The sequence below is a fragment of the Colius striatus genome, chromosome 9 (genome assembly GCF_028858725.1).
Source record: "Colius striatus isolate bColStr4 chromosome 9, bColStr4.1.hap1, whole genome shotgun sequence".
In the NCBI taxonomy this organism is placed as follows: domain Eukaryota; kingdom Metazoa; phylum Chordata; class Aves; order Coliiformes; family Coliidae; genus Colius; species Colius striatus.
The window spans coordinates 23,896,205-23,917,583 of NC_084767.1; the positions used below are offsets into that span (position 1 = coordinate 23,896,205).

The following is a 21,379-nucleotide window of genomic DNA, read 5'->3' on the forward strand; positions in this document are numbered from 1 at the left end:
CTTTGTCTGAGCCCTGGCTTTAGCTCCCAGGTGAGTTCTTACCATCTTTTCAGCTTGAGACAAATGGGATGGATGTGGAAATGACCAGACTAATGTCACAAACCTTGCACTCTAGCCATGGGCATGCTTCCGGGTAGACCTTGCCAGTTCATTTTAATTGCTTTGTTCTCTCATCTTCTGCAAGAAGGAGTCCCTCCATGCTGTTAGTGACCAAAGAGATCACTGCCAGAACAACATTGTGGTCAAAGCAGTCAGATTCAAGTGGTCATCGCTGTGGTCACGATGGAGACCGGGTGGTTTCTTTGAGCTATGGGTTTACTGTTTAGATAAGATGAACTGGGAACACATCTTTTCTGAGAGAGGAGACATAGAGTCATAGAACAGTTTGGGCTGAAAGAAGCTCTAAAGACCATATTGTTCCAACCCCTTGACCATGGGCAGGAACACCTTCCATTAGACTGGGTTACTCCAAGCCCCATCCAACCTGCTCTTGAACACTGCCAGCGATGGGGCAGCCACAGCCTCTGAGCAACCTGTGCCAGTACCTCACAACCCTCACAGGGAAGAACGTCTTACTAATATCTCATCTAAAGTTATCCTTTATCAGCTTGAAGCCATTGCCCTGTGTCCTGTCACTACCTGCCCTTGTAAAAAGTTCAAAGACATGTCTGAAGATACACTCCTGCCTGTCATCCTGTTCTAAATGCAACTTTTTGAAGCAGGATTTCTTTTCTAATCTCCATTTTCTCTTGGAATTTGAAATCAATATTGACCTTATAATTCAGCTTTGCTTTTGGGCTCCTACAGCCAAAAGCTTCCCCATGCCTTTGGCAGGCTCTTTGCCTTTTTATATGCAGCTTTATTGGTTTTTCAGAGTCCATCGCCCCTTCTTTCCCTGCCTTTCAAAACAATGAAAGCCAGCAGATATGAACAGAAGAATGACTCTACCCCAAACCCCATTCATCCTTTCAGAAATCCAACCAACAATCAAAACATTCATGTGATGGGGGGATATAACACAATTTTTCCCTGCAGCATGGGGTCCAGGCAGGCTAGCTTCGCTGCCTACCCCTTTCACACGCTTTGGGAGTGGAAGGAGCCCTCAGATCAGCAAATGCAGAAGCAAAAACCACTGCTTTAGAGGCTTAAGATCTGGCTTCAAGAAAACTGCAGAAAACTCACTTGAATTGTAATCTTCAATTTGCCTGCCCTAATACTCACGCCATGTGGGCTTGTGCCACTCTCAGGTTTCAAAGCATCATCAAACAACACCTAGCAACTCCTTCAGCCAAACCACTGGATGGCATTTTAACCAAAACCTCCTCCCCTACCGAAAACCCCAAGCCCAAAACACAGTAAATGAAACAAAAGCTTGTCCAAAAATTTCAAAGAATTGTTGGAGAACATTTTTTTAAGCAATGTTTTGAGCTGTGGCTGTCTCTGGCAGGTTCAAAAGATATGGACAGCCAGAGTTATAATTCATCCCATAGAGAAAATGTACCTGGGCTTCTCAGTGGCACTTACAGTTAATGTTTTTGTGGAAAACAAAAAAAAAATCCAACCCAAAACTTCTATTTAAAAACAAAATACTAATAAATGTGTGTATATATATAAATATTAATGAACATATAGAAATGTATTAAATATATAATAAATACCTAAAGATAAATATGCAAAGAATATTAATATATATTTAAAAGTTATCAGAGCATTTAAAAGGTTTCAAATGAGAAGTGAGTCTAGTGCACATTTTTGCACCCAAAGAGGCCTGAATTTTGGGACACTAACTCATTTCTCAGTGTTGCACCTGGTTCCAGTCCTGGGTATTGGCTCAATAGAGAGCTTGACCCAACACCTGGCACTGTAAATGCTGACCTGCACATGAGCTCCCAAGTCTCTTTTTTTCTGTGGTGAATTCAAGCTCTGGGTGTGCAGAAAACAAAAAGAAATGAAGTGGTGAATAGAGCAGGGCAGGCAGAGACGCTAGCATCCCTGCAGGGCCCCTCGGTTACTTTTCTTGACTATCTGCCCAGGGTAGAACTGTGCCAAGTTCATGAAATATCACTTTAGCCTGAGCAACGGTTGCTGGAAATATTATTGAGGCATGTGACAATGATCAGAAGGGACTGGTCTATGGGATGGGGCTAGCAGAAGCATGGTGCCTCTGGAGCAAAAAATACAGCAGGAAGGTTTCCCTTCTCTGTGAGGATGAAATCCTGCTCCAGAGGAAAGTTAAAGGTTTCTGCACAAGCCCCATGCTGGTTTCTGCACAAGCCCCATGCTGCTTCCTCTGTCTGAAAGGCCTTCAAAGTGCAAGTAGCAGCTCTTAGTCCATGATGCCTATTTGCAGCTCAGAAGCACCTTGAGATCTCTCAGGCATTGCCATGGCTGCTGTTGGCCTCCTCATTGCTTGCCTGAATCTTTCTGCAGGGACACCTACAGCTGAACTCAGGCTGCACTGCTGACAGTCACAGAAGTTGACAAGCCTGATTTAAATAAAAGACACCTAAGAAAACCAAATAGATGGGATGGGTCCTTAAGTTACTTGTTCAGACCCTGTCATGCCCCTGCAAGGATTAAAGCCCTGCCATTAAGTACCAGAGCTTGCTTCACTCCTAGGTTTCCCTTCCACCTCTGCAAAGGACCCTAACCACTTCTAGAAGGGGAAGGCTGCTACAACAGCAAGGAATTGCCTGGGTTAGGTTCCCATCCCACCCTCTTTCTGAATCAACACAGGTGATTGCAAGTCTCTACTCCCATCCCAGGTCTTCAAGAGGTTTGCAAACATAACCCTTTAATCACTGAAACTCCTTGAGGAGAGGAGGTCATTGCCATTTTCCTGTAGGCACCTCCTTCAACTTTAATTTTTATCTTCTGGTGCAAAAGGAGAACATCTGCACCCAAGACTCAAGCACCACAGAGTCATTTTCCATCAAGTGCTTTAGTTACAGGCAGTGAAACATTTGCAACTCTTTGCACCTCAGCAGAGGCACACTGCTGAGTGGTGGCAGTGGTTAGTCATGCAGTGATAACAGAAATTGCTGTGTCACACTTCAATTCAGCAACTCCATGCTTCTCACAAAGTCCAGAGGGGAATTTGGACATATAGCCATGGTTTGCACCCAGGTCATGCAAATGCAACATCTCCTGGTGTGACCACAGGCATACAAGGTGACTTCCTCATGCAAAGCAGATGGTAGAGCATGGTCATGGCAAGGAGAAAATGAAAACTAAGACTATACTACTGGGATGATCTTGTGTTGCACAAGCTCAGATGCATGCTATAGAATGCATGGTGAAATAATGGATTTGCTTTAGTTTGTGGTTTTTTTGGGGGTGTTACCTGACAATAATCTTTTCTCAAGGGATGGCTGTTGCATGGCTTTCTCAGCTGCTGCTGGAGGAAAAAAGTGTGTGGGTTTGGATTTTAAATGATGTTTTGTCTTCGGTCCAAACGTTTGATAGAGTGACAGAATACAAAAGTATTCATCCCCATGTGGTACTTACATGTTTTTAAGCATTTGCTAACGCACTCAGCTTCAGCCTCAAATCTATTGGCATTACCATCACAGCCACCATACCAACCCTGGCTGCAGATCTTGTGTTTGTAGTCAAAGAACCACACAATCTGATAGTCCTTGCACTGCATGCCCATGTCAAAGTCCAGCAAGCAAGGGTCTGGCCAATCTGCATGTCAAAAGGTGCAAAGGTTAAGTGACTCTAAAGGGTTAAAAGCTGAAAAAGCAAAGAGATTCAAAAGAGAAAAAAAAAACCCCACCCAGTAAAGGACTGATAGCATTCTCCTGTCATGTGACTTCTTTTACTGAATGCAAACCTTCCCCAGCCTCCAGCTGGACTCTCCCTACTCTAGAGTTCATTGAGCATCCAAGACCCGGGTCTCTGGACCAAGGTGGTAGGATCCTCTTAGTCCCTGCTGATACACACAGGACTGGGCCCTCACACAACTTCCCCCATCTATTTTCAAAGCTATTTATCTTGGCAGTAACTTTTAACCTTTAAGTGTGTTTATTTTATCTCTAAAGGCAAGCCACATCTGGTAGACTTTAAGGCTTGATGAGGACTTAAATATGTGCTTAAACGCGTTCCTTTTCCCCCCTGAAATGATAATTTAGGTCTAAATCTATTAGCAAAGACAGGCCATCGGTGCTAGCAGTTGCTTTGTCTCTAGAAGGAGGGCAGAATTTGCGGTTTCCTCCAAGGTCTGTTGGAAGATTTATGCATGGGTTTCTCCCTTTGCACAGAGAACTAGAGAAGACTCAGGTAAACAACCTATCCCAGATCCCCTGCCCTGTTTCATTCCTTTAGCCTGTTGAAAAACTACAGATTAAGATCCTTGGGGACTGTTTCCTCCAAATTGCCAGCTTCCATAAATCCTTGGGCAGAGAGGTTGTGAGAGATCTGTGTTGAACTGTAGTGAGCGCACAGCTCATCCTTTTTCCCTTGGGCAGACCCAACCCTACATGCCTTGTTTCCAAAGAGCTGCCACACCAGGGGTTAAACAAAGCCATGGGAGAGGGTGTGGCAGGGATAAGCCAAATGATGGCTTTGCAGGAGATGTCAGGGCCAGGTAGAGGGACCAAAAAAGAGGGAATGGTTGGGAAGAGTGGGATGATGGGACATGGATCAATGGATTGATGAGGCCAATTATATGAGGTTTAGGTTTAACAAGGCCAAGTGCCAGGTCCTGCACTTGTGCCACAACAATCTCCAGCAGTGCTACAAGCTTGGGGAGGAGTGGCTGGAAAGCTGCCAGGCAGCGAGGGACCTGGGAGTGTTGGTTGACAGCAGCTGAACATGAGCCAGCTGTGTGCCCAGGGGGCCAAGAAGGCCAATAACATCCTGGCCTGTATCAGAAATAGTGTGACCAGCAGGGAGAGGGAAGTGATTGTCCCCCGTACTCGGTGCTGGTGATGCCACACCTTGAATACTGTGTTCAGTTCTGGGCCCCTCACTACAAGAAAGACACTGAGGTGCTGGAGAGTGTCCAGAGATGGGCAGCAAAGCTAGTGAAGAGTCTGGAGAACAAGTCTAATGAGGAGCAGCTGAGGTAGCTGGGAGTGTTTAATCTGGAGAAAAAAAAAGGCAGAGGGAAGATATGATCACTCTGCAACCACCTGAAAGGAGGCTGTAGTAAGGTTGGGGTCAGTCTTCTCCCAAGGAATAAGTGACAGGACAAAAGGAAACAGGATCAAGTTGTTCCAGGGGAGGTTTAGATTGGAGATTAGGAGTAATTTTTCCCCTGAGAGAGTTGTTAGGCACCGTCACAGGCTGCCCAGGAAGGTGATGGAGTCCCCATGCCTGGAGATATTTAAAAGCTGTGTAGATGAGTTTTAGTGGTGGGCATGGCAGTGTTATTTTAGTGGTTGGACTTGATGATCTTAAAGGTCTTTTCCAACCAAAACAATTCTATGATTCTACTATTCTATGATTCTATGACATTCAGCAAGGCAAACATGAGATGATTTCCCCCTGGCACAAGCTCTGGGCCTCCCCACTGCAGCAAGCTCTAGTATTGTCACCAGCAAGGCAGAAGATCCATGCTTATCCCTAAAGCCAGAACTCAACAGCAGCTTTGCAACTCTTGCTGGCTGAATGCACTGAGCAGCAGCATCTCCCCATGCTCTCATACCACCTCAAAAAGAAAATGAGCGAAGTGCAAGCAAAATACTTGAAGAAAAACATGAGAGTGATGATTCAGAGATGAGTTCTGGATGACAGATCCATCGTTGGTGCCCATGACAGAGCTGTGCTGAGAACCCTTCCAGGCTCTTGGAAGAAGGTTTGCAACTTGGCACTTAGGGTACAACTGAGTGTAATAGCACCAATATAATGAGCTTGATGTCAACAAAAGCCATGAGATGATGTATCAACAACTACAGTGACTATGAGTTATTAGCACAGCTTCATAGGATGAATAACAGAGTATAAGCTGCCACCTTGCTCATTTACCAGCTTCCTGCATACACCACTGGTGGCAGAGAAAGAGGGATGGGCAGATGGGTGAAACTGGAGGGAGGCTGCCAATTAACCAAATTTATGCGAATGTTTGACACTCCCCTGCAATCCCTCACTGTTTGTCAAGCCCTCAAGAGCTCAAGAAGCCAAGATCTATTCTTTGCTCCAAATGGGGATAGAAGGAGTAAGCAAGCATCAAGCAATGTTCTACATCCATGCCTGCATCTGCACATGCTGGGGAGGTCACAGGGCACAGCTTGTTCCTGGAGAATACCCAGCACTTAGGCCCTGGCTCGTGTCCCATCCTTGCAATGGAAACAGAATCCAGTTTGAGTCCCCCATGAAGATCACAGCAACTTCAGGGGGCTGTGAATCCAGCACGAGGCAGAGACCCCAATACAGGTCTCATACCCACATAGCCAAAGATGTCATCTAGGTCACAATCTGTTGGCTCTGCAAAGCAGAGGGCTCACGGATCTATTGGTCCTGGCTGGGCTCTGAGAAACGCTGGGTTTAGGAGCAGGCAAGGGGCAGAATGGTGCAACAGCCAGGCTCTCTGTGGGTGTCCTGGCAGAGCCCTCAGCCCAGCACTCCCACCATCACCCATACTCACCACTCTCAGGCCCTTCCAGTGGCTCAGCATTGAGCATCATGTTGGCCAGGGACACCTTGGGCTGTGCTGGGGTCTCTGCAGGGAGGAAGAAGAGGGGTCAGCTAAGGGGAAGGGGATCTGCAGCAGAGCCCTCAGCACTGGCATAAACAAACTTACTGGCCCCAGCTCCAGCATGGGAGATGCACACAAGTTGCAGGTTTGGATCTGTTTACCCTACCAAATACATTTCAGAAATGTTTATTAGAGGCAGCTGATAGGATGAGTAATCCACAGCCATGCAGCCGTGCTGGGAAGGGTTTGTCTTACTCTCCCCAGCTGGTGGATCAACTGCACAGTCCAGCTCATTCTCAGGGGTGACTGAAAAGGAGCATCTTCAGGGCCCTATGTAACTGCTTTGGATGGCCCCTACTCACCCCATAGCATGTGACTGGGCAGGGGCTCTGAAGGAGCTGGACATGGCCTCTCTGAAAACCACTTTAGCTTTGCTGTCTCAGAGATGACAGAAAAAAATAGCATTGTCCAAGGGAGCCAACAGTCTTTGCTGGATTTTCTCTCAATCCCCTGCAGACCTCAAGGACTGTCCATGAATTGCATGACTCTCTTTGACTACACCTTTCCCACCGCAGCCTTACTTCCCCCTAAGGAATGACATTGTTGAGCACTGTCACTGGGGCAAGAAATCCCCAGCGATGGAAAGCAGAACTTGGTCCATATTTCATCATGCTCTGCATGACTGCACTCCATTGCATCATGCCCCTTCCCAAGGCAACATGTAGCTCATTTTCTGTGGGGCTGGAGGACAGGAGAAGGATATAGCCACAGGAAAGCTTGAATTTCCTTTTCTCTGATAAAGAGTGTGGGTGTGGGTATGCAGGACAGCCTTACCCTGTATCCAGGTCACAGATTGTGGGTAAATGTGGCATCACTGCTGCCTATCCACTTTGTTTCCATTTGAGATTTACTCTACAGGAAATGTAGCTTCTCTGGGCATTGAGGGCTCCAACTCAGCAGGTGCAAATGTTACTTTTACACACTAATGTCTTTTCTCAACATTTTTGTGGGTACATTTATTACTTGTGAAGGTAAGATACTTCAGATCTGATCCAAACCCATTGAAGCCAGTAGAAACGCTTTCCATGCACACTGAAATCGGCTCTCAAGTGCCAGAAGTCAGAAGCAGGACTGGCAGGAGCAGTGCAAACTTCTCCACACTACCAAGCCAAGTCACCTCTACTCCAAACTACATATGAAAAAAAAATTTGGCTGTGTCTTGCATGGCGACTTTTGGTCATGCCAAAGGGTTTGGTGAGTCTACATGTGATCTGTACAGATGGAGCTTGGATTTCCAAAGGACTAAATCCTTCATTTAATTTCTTCTTTGTGTATTTTTCTTTTGATAATATAGTATGCAAAGATAGGTGGATGTGGAAATGGTGATGGGAGAAGATTTTCTTGCTTATTTTGCAATCAGGCTGGACTGAATTTACTTTGTGTTAACAAAATTTGACTCATTATTAATAAAAGCAATGCTGGCTGAACCCCACCAAGACTCATTGTGCAAAGCCTGTTTCATGTGCAGTGAGACAGACCCTGCTCTAGGACTGGCTTTAATTCTGTCACAATCTGTGTCTACTTAACACCACTGAAGAGTCGACTTGCATTTGCCAAAGAAACACATTTATCAAAGAAGCACATTTGCAGCATTTCATAACTAGGTCCTGCTGCTGGTCTGGAGGATGCCTGACAGGCACGGAAGATGCCTGATAGAGCACTGACAGGGACTGTTGATACCATCTGACTTCCCATTCCTTACATAGGGGGGCGGGGGGGTGGCATTTTTTGTGTCACTTTTATGGAAAAATAAAAGTTTGTTTTCCCCAAGAGGTACTTACTTGTGCTGAATGTCCCTGTGTAGGTCACTTTAGGTTGGGATTTCTGGTAGCCTGCGATGATGACAAGGTATTTCTGTCCACCTCTGAGCCCTTGGATGACATGCTCGGTGCCAGTCAGGTTTTGCTTCTGTACGAGAGAGTGGTCATTTGCTAAGGTGACGGTGATATCAAAAGTGTAGGAGTTGTGGGGCTCAGGGCTGATCCAGCGCAGCCTGGCACTGTTCTCGGTGACATCTGTGATCTGGATGTCATGGGTCTTTGCTGCAATGGAAAAATCAGAAGAAACACTAAGCAAGGATTTGAAGAGGAAATGTCTCAGGGAAGAAGTGTCTTGGTGCTACAGGATTTCCTTCCCAGTCCACATAGAATTATCTGCAGCCAGTTGTGGCATGTGCAAACCAGTCTATGACATTGCCAGCTCAGACATACAACCCAGAACACTACAGGGAGGTGGTTTTTTATGGCCTAGATGATTTACCAAGTGGTTTATTTATCTGTTAATAATTTTCCGCAATCTAGCAAATCAAAGCAAATTTTTAACAAGATTTATACAGCCTGAAATGAGCTTAGCACAATTTGTCAGATCCTTCCCTCAGGTGCAATGGATTCACTGAACTGCTGAAGATCTTCAGGCAAAGCCTTGCTTCAGTTTGAACCTAACCTTAGACATACCAGAGTTATTAGGGAAAGGTTTTCCTGCTATGGCAATCTTGGATGAGACCTTTATGAGTGCTGCTTGTAAGCAACAGTGGAGCTAGAAACACCCAGAAATTTTTGCTCCCCATGAGATGATGAAGGCATTAACCTTGCAAAAGCTGATTGCTTTCATTTATTTTTTATTATTATTTATTACTACGTGGGGATATGCATTCCTTGACTGGTTAAAGATCCCTGTGCTTTGATATGTGTTCTTTGTCACTTGGTCAGCTACTGCAAAGGTGCCTGCACCTCCTCACAAAAACACATGGCAAAACCCTTTGCGTGAGCCGAGCTCACATGAAAGAACCTTAGTGTTCCCAGTTAGATCTCCACACTGATTCAGCAGTGAACTAATTGAACTATTTAGATTAGCTGACAGAGAATTCAAACACTTTCAGTGCATAAATCATCATAAGCAGCAAAACTAAGCCAAGGGGTAATGCTACAAGGACAATGTAGAAAGCAAATGAGCCACTCTAGAAGAAGTCCTCTGTTGTACTACAGAGTTAGGCAGCATATGATAGATCATCCCATGTTTTAGACGTCCTGCTTGCATTTTGCCTAGAGACAGTCTGTCCCTCATCCAGTTTTGCACAAAAATCTCAGGCTGTCAAATCCTCAACCCCTTCCTTGCAGATTTCTGGTTTGGCACCTAAAAACTTGTTTCTGTAAGCATGAAATTTGGCCTCCTAGTGACATTTCTCATAGGAATAATCCTCCTGGGGAGAAAGAAAAGCCACAGCCCACTCTAGTACAGACAAGCAAGAGTCCCTGCATGTGTAGGGAGAGCCTTTCACATACTGCCATGTCCTCTTCTCCTGCCTCCTGATGCAGCAGCTATGGTGCTTGTGATGGTGCGGCTGGCAGCTTTGGTGTGGGCAGCACTCTGCAAGGTGTCTTTGGTGTGGGCAGTGGTGCTTGCTGCACGTTGTGGGGTGTCTTTGGCGTGGGTCGTGGTGCTTGCTGCACGTTGTGGGGTGTCTTTGGCATGGGCAGTGGTGCTTGCTGCACTCTGTGAAGTGTCTTTGGTATGGGCAGTGGTGCTCGCTGCACGTTGTGGGGTGTCTTTGGCATGGGCAGTGGTGCTTGCTGCACTCTGTGAAGTGTCTTTGGTGTGGGCAGTGGTGCTCGCTGCACTCTGTGAGGTGTCTTCGGTGTGGGCAGTAGTGCTTGGTGCGCTCTGGGTGATATTTTTGGCGTGGGTGCTTGCCACTCCCTGCATGCTGTTTTTGGCATGGGTGCTTACTGCACCCTGTGCAGCGTTTTTGGTGTGGGCAGCAGTGCTTGCTGTGTCTTTCATGGTGTCTTTGGAGTGAGCAGTGGTGCTGGCTGCCCTCTGCACAGTGACTTTGGTGTGGGCAGCAGTACTTGCTGCGCTCTGCACGGTTGTGTTCACTTGGACCACAGTGCTGGCTGTGGTCTGGTCGATGGCTCTGGTCTGGGCCGTGGTGCTGGCAGTGGTGGTTCTGGCATGGGTGCTGGTGCTCACAACAGGCTTGATGCTCACACTGACTGTGGTACTGGCATCCAGGGTCCGGCTTATGGTCGCATTGGGTGCCATGAACCTGTCAAAGCAAAAGCAGATTACTCTGGCTTCTATTTTCCCCCTGTATAAGTAGAATTTTGGAAGTGAAGAGGAGTTGACATAGAAACCATTGGCAAGAACGCCCCCGAGGTCAATAGTCTTCGTTAGCTTTAAGTATGCCCACAGCCAAGCAAGTAAACCTATGGCCTGAGATACAAGTCTCTCTATACAGCAACTCTGCACACATAAGAGTGGATTCAGTAAGGAAATCTATACTATGCTTGATTTCAAGGAGCTCAATCTTCTAAAACCAGGATGGTTCTGTGCCAGAGATGAGTTAGTCTTGGTGAAACAAGCTTTCACTTCTGTTCAGAAGATAGTAGGATGTATTTTATGATGGATCCTGAATATCAGACTGTCCAGGACAGCCCAGACTCTGAAAATGGTCCATTGAGTAGAAAACCCAAAATTAACAGTAATTTCTGGAATCTTTGACCTGCACAATCACAGTAGCATATATCTCCTTCATATCCTTTACACATATATAAATCTGAAATTTAACCAAAATTTAAGATTATATGTCTACTCGTCTACCCTGTTTTAGTAAATAACATCTTGTTGCACTTTTGTCACAGCACTAAACAAACTATTAAAATGCTGATAATCCTGATTGTTACAGCTGAAGTTGTGTTCTCTTTCCAAGCAGCAACTTGGCTTCTCCTCCAGCAAAGTGCACTCTCGCACAGACAAACTGCTACTTACACTGCTTTGTGCCCAGCATCCTGGGGGCTCTGGCTCTTGGCTTGCTGATCACTCTGGAACCACTCACACTGTTTCCTTATCTCCGGAGACAGGTAGAAAGCAAAATCGCCTAGAGACAGAGAGAGTCTGGCATTAAAAACTGGTGTTAAAGATGGTGGTCATCTACAAACAACACATTACAGATAGTTCATCTTGTTTTTTTTAAAAAAAAAATCTCTTCTCTTCTTGCCTGCTCTGATAAAAGCTATGGAGTATCTCGTGACATTTGGTGTGGTTACTACAGCATCCTGGGCTGAGCGATTTGTTATCCCAGTTTACAAACATGAGAGAAGTGACTACAAGCTATGTCACATGTAAACAGCTTTCTTATCACAAGGCACTTCTAATGACACAGTTAATACTTTTTTCAACAGTTAGAAGTTTCCAGGACCCCTGTAAGCAGTACATGGAAAAAGCAAACTGAGAAAACCTAAATATTTATTTTCAGAGAAAGATAATGCTCATGTTTCTTTCCTATTTAATTCAAGACATCCTCGAAACAGCAGTTTACAAGCCTGGTAGACTGGTTTTCAGGACTTTTTTCTATAAAACCGTCTTTCCTAGAAAAGGTCCATTTCTCTTCCTTACTGACCAGGTCTGTTTAGGATCTCACTCTATCTGTAGATCCAACCTGGGGTCTCTAGATAACCTGAAATGTAAATTTTCAAGGCACTGTCTGCACATCCTCAGCACTGCGGTATTATTTCTCCCTGAGCAAAGTATAAGTGCTCTTTAAACCTGTATACAGCAACTCCAGATTTCAGCCTGAGCCATTCAAATATCTGCTAGATGTGATGTGTTTGCTGAAGTCAGGAAGAAAGATTTGCTGGGTGCTCAGGAGGAATGCTTGCACGCTGCTGGACTGCAGAGGGCAACAGCTCCAGCAAGACCAGACCCTATGGGTCATGTTGCAGATGTAACTGACAAGCCAGGCAGGATTAGGTCAGATCCCACACATGAGCCCGAGGAGACCCAGATCAACCAGACAGAATTGCAAACTACTTGCAATTACTACTAACAGATTGCACAGGTTGAGCTGGGGAGGCAAAAGTGACAAAAATCCAGATATATTCAGCTAGGTAGATCGATGAGCAGCAACAAACAGACCAAACAGAATAGAATGTATGAAAAGAGACTAACTTCAGTGGGTCCCACTGCCCAAAGAGGTGATCAGGCTAGAGTACCCCCAGCCAACAGACATGTAGACCAAACATGGCATATTGCCCCCTCTCAGGTCACATGCTGCCTCTTCTATACTACTTTGGCTGAAGGATGTTATACTCACTTCTGATAAAAGATGGCAGCAGCCTCCCAAAGCGTAGTAAGGGCTCTTCATGAAGCTCTCCTGGTTTATCAACCAATTTGAAGAACACATCATTTGGCTCACTAGCCAGACTATAGATATTCTTGGCATTCACCTTCCTGCCAATGCCCAAGATAACAAAGAAGTAGCCTTTGCATTTTGCATTAACAACAACCTTCTTCAGGTACTCAAGTTCTTGTTTATTCACTTTTCCGGTCATCATCAGAACTATGACTTTCAGATCCCGAGGGTTTGGTGCACTTTCAAAAATATGAGCCATTGTGTGTTCAATTGCACGTCCTATAGCTCTCGTGCCATGGAGCTGGGTCATTTGGTTGTGAAGGTAATTAATAATCTTCTGTTTGGATCCATAATCAGATAGTGAAAACTCAGTTTTTACTGGTGGAAAGCTTGAGTTCGTTTCATATTCATAAGGAGCTTGCTGGAGAACTGCCACTCTTGCATGGTGCTGAGATACTTTTGGCTCAGAGCTGATTTCCAGGTTACTTACAAGGTGGGAAATATACTTCTTCATCTCATTGAACTGCAGGGGTGTGGTAGACTCTGAGCTATCCATGATGAAGGCAATGTCAGTGTCTACATCTGTCGGAGCTGCCCTTCTGTCTCTGAATACAGGTCTCTGACTACCAAAACCACAGTTGGGATCAGGGTCACACACATCTAGGGAAGAAATACAAAAGGTTTTACCTGGAAGAACTCAAGATGACCCTCTCTTGCCATTGTAAAAATCTCTAATATCATATTAAATACTGTCAAGTCATGGACAGTCATTGGTCCATTACTTGACACCAAAGTCATTTCATCCCAAAACACATTTAGTTACGCATTTAGGATTTTTACATGTTCCTTTGTCCAATGAGATCCCTGAAGTGCTGTCATAAATGGCAGAAGGCCACATTTTAGAACATTTAGCTATCAGTATTTGGGCTGTGAAAGTAGGAACCAGCCAAAAAAGGAGCTTCTCTTTACAAAGTGGAGAATGCCCAGTGAGCCTCATCACAACGCTGATGTTTTCTGCTCAACATAAGAATATGAATTCTTTGTCTTCAGCAGCAAAAGGGCTGACTCCCAACTGGGCTTTCTTTTGCACCACTGACAACTGACTGCTGTGCAACCAGAAGGATTTGGCACTGTCTAGATAAGAAATTGGATGCTTTACCCAGACAAATGTGACAAGTCAAGAGCCTCCGGATAGTTTCATTCAGCTGACTGCCGCTGGTTGGAAGAACAATCGCATGTCCAACCGCTGTGTTGTTGATCTGGTTAGAAGTAAACAGAGAAAACACAGTGTTAGTAATGCTGTGTTCTGTTATTTTCAGCTCAAAGTAGGGGAGGGCAATCCACAACTCTAAGAGATTCTCTACTCAGCACGCTGTTTTTAGTGGATCCCATTTGGAGGACTCTAATGCCTCTAATATCAGTTACTGGAACTCGTTTAGAGATATAAGCTCCAATCAAAAGGTCGAGCACTTGAACCAGAGCTCAGTGTGCTCATTTGAGGCCTTTTTGTTGCTTTAAACCTCTGTACATCTGCTATTCCTCTGCCTACAAAGCTGCTGTACTTCCACCTTCCCACCCTTCACCTTTCTGTCAGATCTTTCTTGCTATGGAGACTGTTTTTTATTCTGTTTCATACCATACCTGCCACCTTGGAGCCATGGTCTGGGAAACAAACAATTCATCATAACCTCACTTAGTGTTTCAAGGCACGCGTTTAGAATTTTGCTCCTAATAGACACGTTGGATAAGTTTGGCCATCAATGCTTTCTCAGCACTAAACACTTGAAAGGCCTGTGGGAGCCAACACCGCCTGTAGGAGCAAGCACCATCCATCTCCCCAGCAAATCAGACTAAGGTCATAAGCAGAAAATGAAAGAAAGGGAAAATGACCCCAACCTCCAAAGCTCTGGTGAGAACTGGGTCCTGCCTGCTCGTGAGGAACACGGGCATGACCCCAGCATCGTAGAGTTTCAACACGGCATCGTTGAGCTGAGGGGAGGCTCTCGTGTCCCCGTTGCTGAAAAAGACAGCCACTTTCCTCATCAGGAAGCCACTTCGGGCACGCTTGAAGGTATTCCTGGCCACAAAGGACATGGCAGTCTCCAGGCTGCGTGGCTTCGTGGTCAGGGTCGCCTGGAAGTTTTGGATCTGCTGGAGAAGGCTCGACTTCTTTCTAGCATCAGCAAAGCGGATCTCTGTCGTGACCTCGTTGTTGTAGGTGATTAAAGCCACCCGAGCACCCCGAGGACAGTTGCTTTCAGCAATGGTTAAGTTGTTGACCACTCTGAGCACAGTTTGTTTCATCCTGTTGAAAACATCCCTCACGACACCTGAGGAGGTGTCGATAGCGAAGGCCAGCTCAGTTGGGAAGACAGGGCACTCCTTGGGACCTGCCAAAGATACACGTTGGAAACAAACAGTAACCAAAATAGTTGTCAAAGTGCAAAGATCACATTCTCAGCAGGTGTAAATCATTCGTACCACATGTGTGGGGAGAGCAACAATTCTGACACGCAGTCATACTGAGGGTTAAAGGAGTGAGGTGACTTACCATAGCAGCAAGCTGCGGAAAAGATGGGGAGAAAATACAGTTTGGTGAGTGCCGTTCGTGTAACATGATGGGCATATAAGGGTAGAGACAGGGATTTAGCAAAGCACTGATATACTCACGGCATTTGTCTTTGATGTTCCGCACAAGCGCACATTGCTTCAGAAAACACAAGAAAGAGAGGGAGAAAGGGGGAAAAAAAAGAGATCTGTGACATAGCCAAAAAAATAGTACTTCAAAACAAGAGAGAAATGATGCCACACTTACATCTCTGGATTCTCCTTTATCGCCTTTGAGTCCCTGTTTAAAAAATAAAGAAATGTTGAGAACAATGTGTATTTCCAGGGTGCCCCAAGAACCCAGTTGGAATAAATATTTAGCCATGGCTCATGTAGAAGCTAAGGGAAATCTTGCCTGTTTTCAGTTTTGCTTCCAGCAACAGGGGGAAATGTTTTCCCATGTGAGGAGTAAACCTTGCTGAGATTAAAACCAAAAATGGCATTTACAATGCTACAGGTTGATGTGCAAAACAAGACACGTCACCTTGGCCTTTCTGGAGTGCTCTGTACTAGTCAAAATTTGTCATGGACCGCATCCTGTGTGGGGTGATAAATTATAAAGAGCTGGGAAGTTTCTAGAAGGAGCTTTAAGTGGCATATTGCCATGGGTAAATCCTAGTGCTTGATAAGAATCTGTCTCTTGACTTTTTCCTTCTGCTGTGCATTGTGATTTGAGGATGGGTGAATATTTTTCAATTATAAACAGCTAGGTAGGAACTTCTAGAGGCATATCCAAGACAAATAAAAAGGAATTAATCCAACTTGAAATCAGTAGGAGATGGTGATGTGCATATTTTTCAACCTCTGGCAGCATTAGGGACCACCATGTTTCTCAGAGAAATAATCAGAGTCTCTCCAGGAAGGAAGCCAGAGGCTTCATCACCAATCTGGTAAATACTTACAGAAGGTCCAGGGTATCCAATCTCTCCTTTCTGACCAAGTGTCCCAGGATCTCCCGCATTTCCCTAGAAAGAAAGCAGAGAAGTTCTCCCCATGAACAACTGTACAGGACTTCTTCCAACACTTGGAGGAAAAGATGTGTACATCTTTCAAGCAGTTCATGCAAAAGGAAAAAAATCATGTCAAGGTTCAACTTACTCTTCGGCCTCTGTTTCCTTTAGGGCCAGGGCCTCCAGCACTACCACGGTCACCAGGTCCACCCTGGTTGGGGAAAAACATAAACAATAGCTCTGAATCTGTACAGGACCATAGGAAATGGCTACACTGCTTGGAAAATGAATTCATAGCTCATGGGCTGGACCATACCTTGGGCCCTGCGTAGCCTATGAAGCCGCGTTCTCCCTGAAACAACATAAAAGTTTATTTGTATATGTTTTAGAATCACAGAATCTAAAGGGTTGGAAGGGACCTTGAAAGATCATCTAGTCCAACCCCTCAAAACTAATCTAATTCCACAGGCAGACCTATAACAATTGGAGGAATTAAATGATGGAGGGAAATTAGAGGGAAATTGCAGATTAATTTTGCAATTTTGTTCCTTGTATGATTAAAAAAAAGCAAATAGCCATTCCTTTTAAGGTCTGGTTGCTCCTCTAACACTAATTTCAACTGTAAATGAGCTGTCAGCGATGCTTGGCACATTGTTTCCAAAGTCCCACAGACATTCATGGGGCTCTCTGGCTAAAAGGTACAAAACAATTATGCTTCCTCCTTGGAAACATTGATTTACATATGCAAAACCAAGACAAAGGCAGAAGGCAAGAGTTTGAAGAGTCTTGCCTGATTTTCTCACCACGCTACACATAGGGATGATTTTTTTACCCCATATGTGTCTGACTTTGCCTGGACTCCATCCTTGCCCATCCTTCCTGGAGACTTTGGCTACTTCCTTTGTAACATGTTGGTAGATGAGCATGCTGAGCATACACCTACCTTTCTGCCTTTAGGACCTGGGCCACCAATTCCATCTCGTCCATCATCACCCTAAAATTGGAGAGACAATGTCATTAACACGCAGTCATATGTAAATAGCTTCAACCTCACAGATCCAGAGACATCAATAGGAAGAATCTACTCATGCCACAGGCATTTGAGAAGTCCTTCTATAGATTAAATTATTGCAGGAAAAAAAGAAGAGCACAAAGAGGTGATACCAAAGCTACAAATCTGAATTAAAACCTGCTTAGTATACACATAGAATGTGTAAGTCTGTGATGGGGAGCAGGTCAGGAGGTAAGTCAATGCTAGGGGTGTACTCATAGCTCTATGTGACCAAGCTTGTCTTCTCTTGCTTTGCACAAACCATTTTTTCCTCAGTTGTCTCCTCATGACACCGAGTAATGAGAACCAGGCCCTGTGAAAGGACTCAACTTTCACATACTTATAATAGCTTGCTTTGGACTAGCACATGGGAGTCAGCTCAGGGTATCTACCCATGCCTCATGCAATGAGATAAGGCAAGGTCAAGCAACCCTGGAGAGCCTCTGCCCCACAGACTGATCTGTGAGATGTAAAAAGTCACAAGTTAATAATTCACCTCCTTGAAGGAGCTACTGTTAACAACTGTGCTCATGTCAGCTGAAGACAAGTCTGATTTCACTCTCTCATACTGTACTACGGAGAGTGCAAAGTCCATAGGGGAGCTAAACCCTCTGCTGCAAAGGGCTGTGGCTCATTTGCCAAAGGAGGGGGTTCAACCCAGCATCCTTAGAGGTATGAGTACATGGCCACACTTACCATCTCTCCTCGTGGGCCCTGCTGTCCATTTGGCCCTTTGGGTCCAGGGTTTCCAGGCTCACCCTGAATAAAGAAGAATCTGTTAAAGTACGTGTGGAAACTCCAGGCAACTCTGAGCTTTTCCCGCCCCATTAGCAACAGTCTCTTTACATAGACCAGTCTGCAGTGGTCCTTGCAGCAGAAGGTCATGACAGGACCTACACGGCCAGCAATGCTACAAAATGCCTGCTCTTGAGTGGGACCTTTAGTGATTTTAGGAGAAATCCTGGATTATGTTTACATTTTATAAACACTGCAAAAATTACAGCTTCCAAGCTCTGAGGATTTCGCCAGTGCAAATGGACAGTTGTGGAAATGAACCAGTGTGTGTGAATCTGAAGAGATAACACCAAGAGATCTGGAGAGATCCAGCACAACCATCTTCCCATGTGGGCATCGGCTGAGAATCTGCCCTAGAAAATTACTTGGTAATCTCAGTTGCTCAGTTATTTTTCCCTCTCTGTTCAGTGAAACAACCAGAGCACAGACTTTGCTCTGCTCCAAACTGCACAAGCCAGTGAAAATGAACTAATTTCACTCCAAGAGGTTAATCTCAAATATTATTTGAAGCTATCCAGAAGCTTTTCATTGCTGTTTTAGTTGCTGATACCCAGTGGTAGTGAAGACATACCTTTCTTCCCAGGGGACCAATCCTGCCCCGCTCTCCTGGAGTTCCTGGTGGTCCACCACCAGCCTGGAACCAAAACAGGGAGAGGAATGTTCACAATGCGTCAAGAAATCTCGGTGCTAAAAACTAAGGGATTGGGTCACCACAGAAATTATGTATTAACTAATAGAGCTGGTGTCTCTCAAAGCACCTTAAGAAATTCAGAAGTCTAATTGGTAGTCAGGAAGAGCTGAAGGACAAAGTTAGTTCAATGCAATGTCAGCAGCAAATCGTGTTGTCTCTAGAGACCCCCCTTGGAAAAGTGTAAGCAGGAGGGGCAAAAGTCCTGCTCAGAATGCGGAAATGCAAGATGTGTCTGGCTTTATGGCCACAAGTCTTGATGGCATATGCAGCAGGTGGGAGAAATAAATGCATGGGAGGTCCCCAGTGTGCATATGAGACGGTCATCCTCTGGCTTCAGAGGCTGAAACATCATGAAGGATGCTCTGTTAGTGACTCAGGGATATTCTTTAACTAAGATTGCAAACCATAACGGGCCAAATGCTGAAGTCCCAACCTCTTTGTGTTTGCTTTTAACTCTCATCTGTAATTCTTGATTAAGAAATCCATAGCATAAGTTGAGAAGAGAATCACACTGGAATAGTGCATTATAAGAGTGAAGCAGAGTTGGAGCCCTAGAGAGGAGGAATGGAAAGACACATCGACTACATCTTAACAACTCAGCAAGATGTTCTTGCTAAGTATATCAGGTCAATGGCTGAGAAACAGCAAAAAAAGTTTACCCTGGGTCCAGGAATGCCCTGCTCTCCTCTTATGCCTGGTGTGCCAAGCTGGCCTGGTGGTCCCTGGGTGGGGAGAAAAGAGAGACTTATGTCAAAATACATGGGCAGAAACACATCCCTACCATGCAAGATTGCAAGGGAAAGCAAACACTATAGCAGCTGAGAGATGGTTTTCAAAGGTGTCACACTTTGGGTGTGTGTAAATGCAACAGTGGGCTTGATATCCTGTGGCAGGACAGCCAGGCCACAGCGCACCCAAAAATACCCAAATCCCAACAGTTCACACTGGCAAGACTCTGAGGAAGTTGGTGTGATGAAATAACACATTATAAGGTAAGACATATACTTTTCTGCAAGCTCACTGACCTGTGGACCTCTCATGCCTTGTTCTCCAGCTGGCCCTGCTTGACCAAGTGAGCCCTTGGTGCCCTTGAAGTGCAAAACAGAATGTGGGTTAGCACAGGGTGGGGAGGGTGGACTAGATGATCTCTAAAGGTCCCTTCCAACACCTGCCATTCTATGATTCTATGATTCTGTGATTCTATTATGTGGTCAGCACCATAGGAAGGGAAAGGAGATCTCAGGGCATTTATAGCATAATGAGCACAGAAGAATAGCTGTTTGTGGGTTGGTTCTTTTTTTGCAAAATAAAGTTACAGCAAAAACTGAGCATATATCTGGCAAGGTAATTTGCCTCCTGTAATCAACAGGCATCAATCTCCTTTATGCTTTGGTCCTGTTATGCTGCTTCAGCAGCATGTGGAGATGAGACATCTGGCTGGGGAATGCTGTAAATGATGGGCAGCCCCTGGCATGTGGCTTTTGCACTGAGGGGCATGCAAGGAGATGAACCTGAGGACGAGGAGGGAAATTTGTAGGAGAGGGGAAGCAGAGAGGAAGAAGCAAAACCTGCATGTCTCTTCTCTTGGCACTTCCCTCTGGGTGCTGTGGCTACCTGGCTCGTGTTGTCCCCATCACCACTTACCTTAACTCCTATTGGTCCCCTTCGTCCTGTCATACCCTGTGAACATAGAAAAAATGCACCTTGTTATACAAGTATATAAGCACACATTTCTTTATTGCTTTTAGATACATGTATCACTGCTTCTCTTAGTCCAAAAGTACATTTGAACAGTTTAAACTACTGGGGAGAGAGGGAGAAAGAAATCCACACGGCCAGCTCTCTTAAATCAAAGTTGGGCGTGTTTTCTCCTTCCCTGCATCCCCGAATCCTCTACCACATAAGTGAGTTGTTCCCTTACTTGTGCAACAGCATGCCACAGTCCCTGGGCCACATGTCCCAAGGGACAGGCAGCAGCAAGGAATGCATTCCCAGATGTCCCAGCTACACCAGCATCAATTTGGGTTTTGCCTTTCAAAACAGCCATGCAGATGCATATGCCAGACTAAATCAAGTGCAGCTCCATTGATCTGAGCACTGAGTTACTTGCATGAGAATAAATTCAGGATCAGACCTTTAAAGTTTACACAAGCCAACATTTTCCTTTTGAGCTTGGTTTGGGTTTTTTTTTAAGGTTGAACTCAGGATGTCTGTGAAACAAAATACATGGGAAGACCGGAGGGAAAAGTTATTCCTAGTCTAAGCTCAGTAATGCTGACTGTATGTCTCACAGCTCACCTTTCTCCCAACTCCACCATCTTGGCCATCCAGGCCCGCCGGTCCTGGCTCTCCCTGAGGGAAAAGCAAAACTCAAATGAGAGCCCTGAGATGAGACAGCACTGGAAAAATAGGTTCAATTCTCAAAAAATGGGTCCTTCGGCTCTCTCACACAAGT

At 45.2% G+C, this 21,379-nt stretch overlaps 1 protein-coding gene across 2 annotated transcripts in view; it reads right to left on the reverse strand.

Moving 5' to 3' along the window:
* The window catches only part of COL6A3 (collagen type VI alpha 3 chain), a 59,768-nt gene that overhangs the window by 5,676 nt on the left and 32,713 nt on the right, over nt 1-21,379 (reverse strand). Inside the window, exons 23-44 of one of the 2 annotated variants that reach the window (XM_062002667.1) lie at nt 21,223-21,276; nt 20,569-20,604; nt 19,950-20,012; nt 19,584-19,646; nt 18,805-18,867; nt 18,135-18,197; nt 17,331-17,381; nt 16,704-16,739; nt 16,536-16,598; nt 16,340-16,402; nt 15,646-15,678; nt 15,501-15,537; nt 15,382-15,393; nt 14,727-15,220; nt 13,990-14,089; nt 12,792-13,490; nt 11,468-11,576; nt 9,982-10,745; nt 8,482-8,742; nt 6,590-6,664; nt 3,508-3,687; nt 3,344-3,397 (exon numbers count right to left, since the gene is read on the reverse strand). In XM_062002667.1, coding sequence (XP_061858651.1) covers nt 3,344-3,397; nt 3,508-3,687; nt 6,590-6,664; nt 8,482-8,742; nt 9,982-10,745; nt 11,468-11,576; nt 12,792-13,490; nt 13,990-14,089; nt 14,727-15,220; nt 15,382-15,393; nt 15,501-15,537; nt 15,646-15,678; nt 16,340-16,402; nt 16,536-16,598; nt 16,704-16,739; nt 17,331-17,381; nt 18,135-18,197; nt 18,805-18,867; nt 19,584-19,646; nt 19,950-20,012; nt 20,569-20,604; nt 21,223-21,276 — 3,373 coding nt within the window. The remainder of the gene's footprint in view (nt 1-3,343; nt 3,398-3,507; nt 3,688-6,589; nt 6,665-8,481; nt 8,743-9,981; nt 10,746-11,467; nt 11,577-12,791; nt 13,491-13,989; nt 14,090-14,726; nt 15,221-15,381; nt 15,394-15,500; nt 15,538-15,645; nt 15,679-16,339; nt 16,403-16,535; nt 16,599-16,703; nt 16,740-17,330; nt 17,382-18,134; nt 18,198-18,804; nt 18,868-19,583; nt 19,647-19,949; nt 20,013-20,568; nt 20,605-21,222; nt 21,277-21,379) is intronic. The other variant, XM_062002668.1, reaches the window with a different exon arrangement.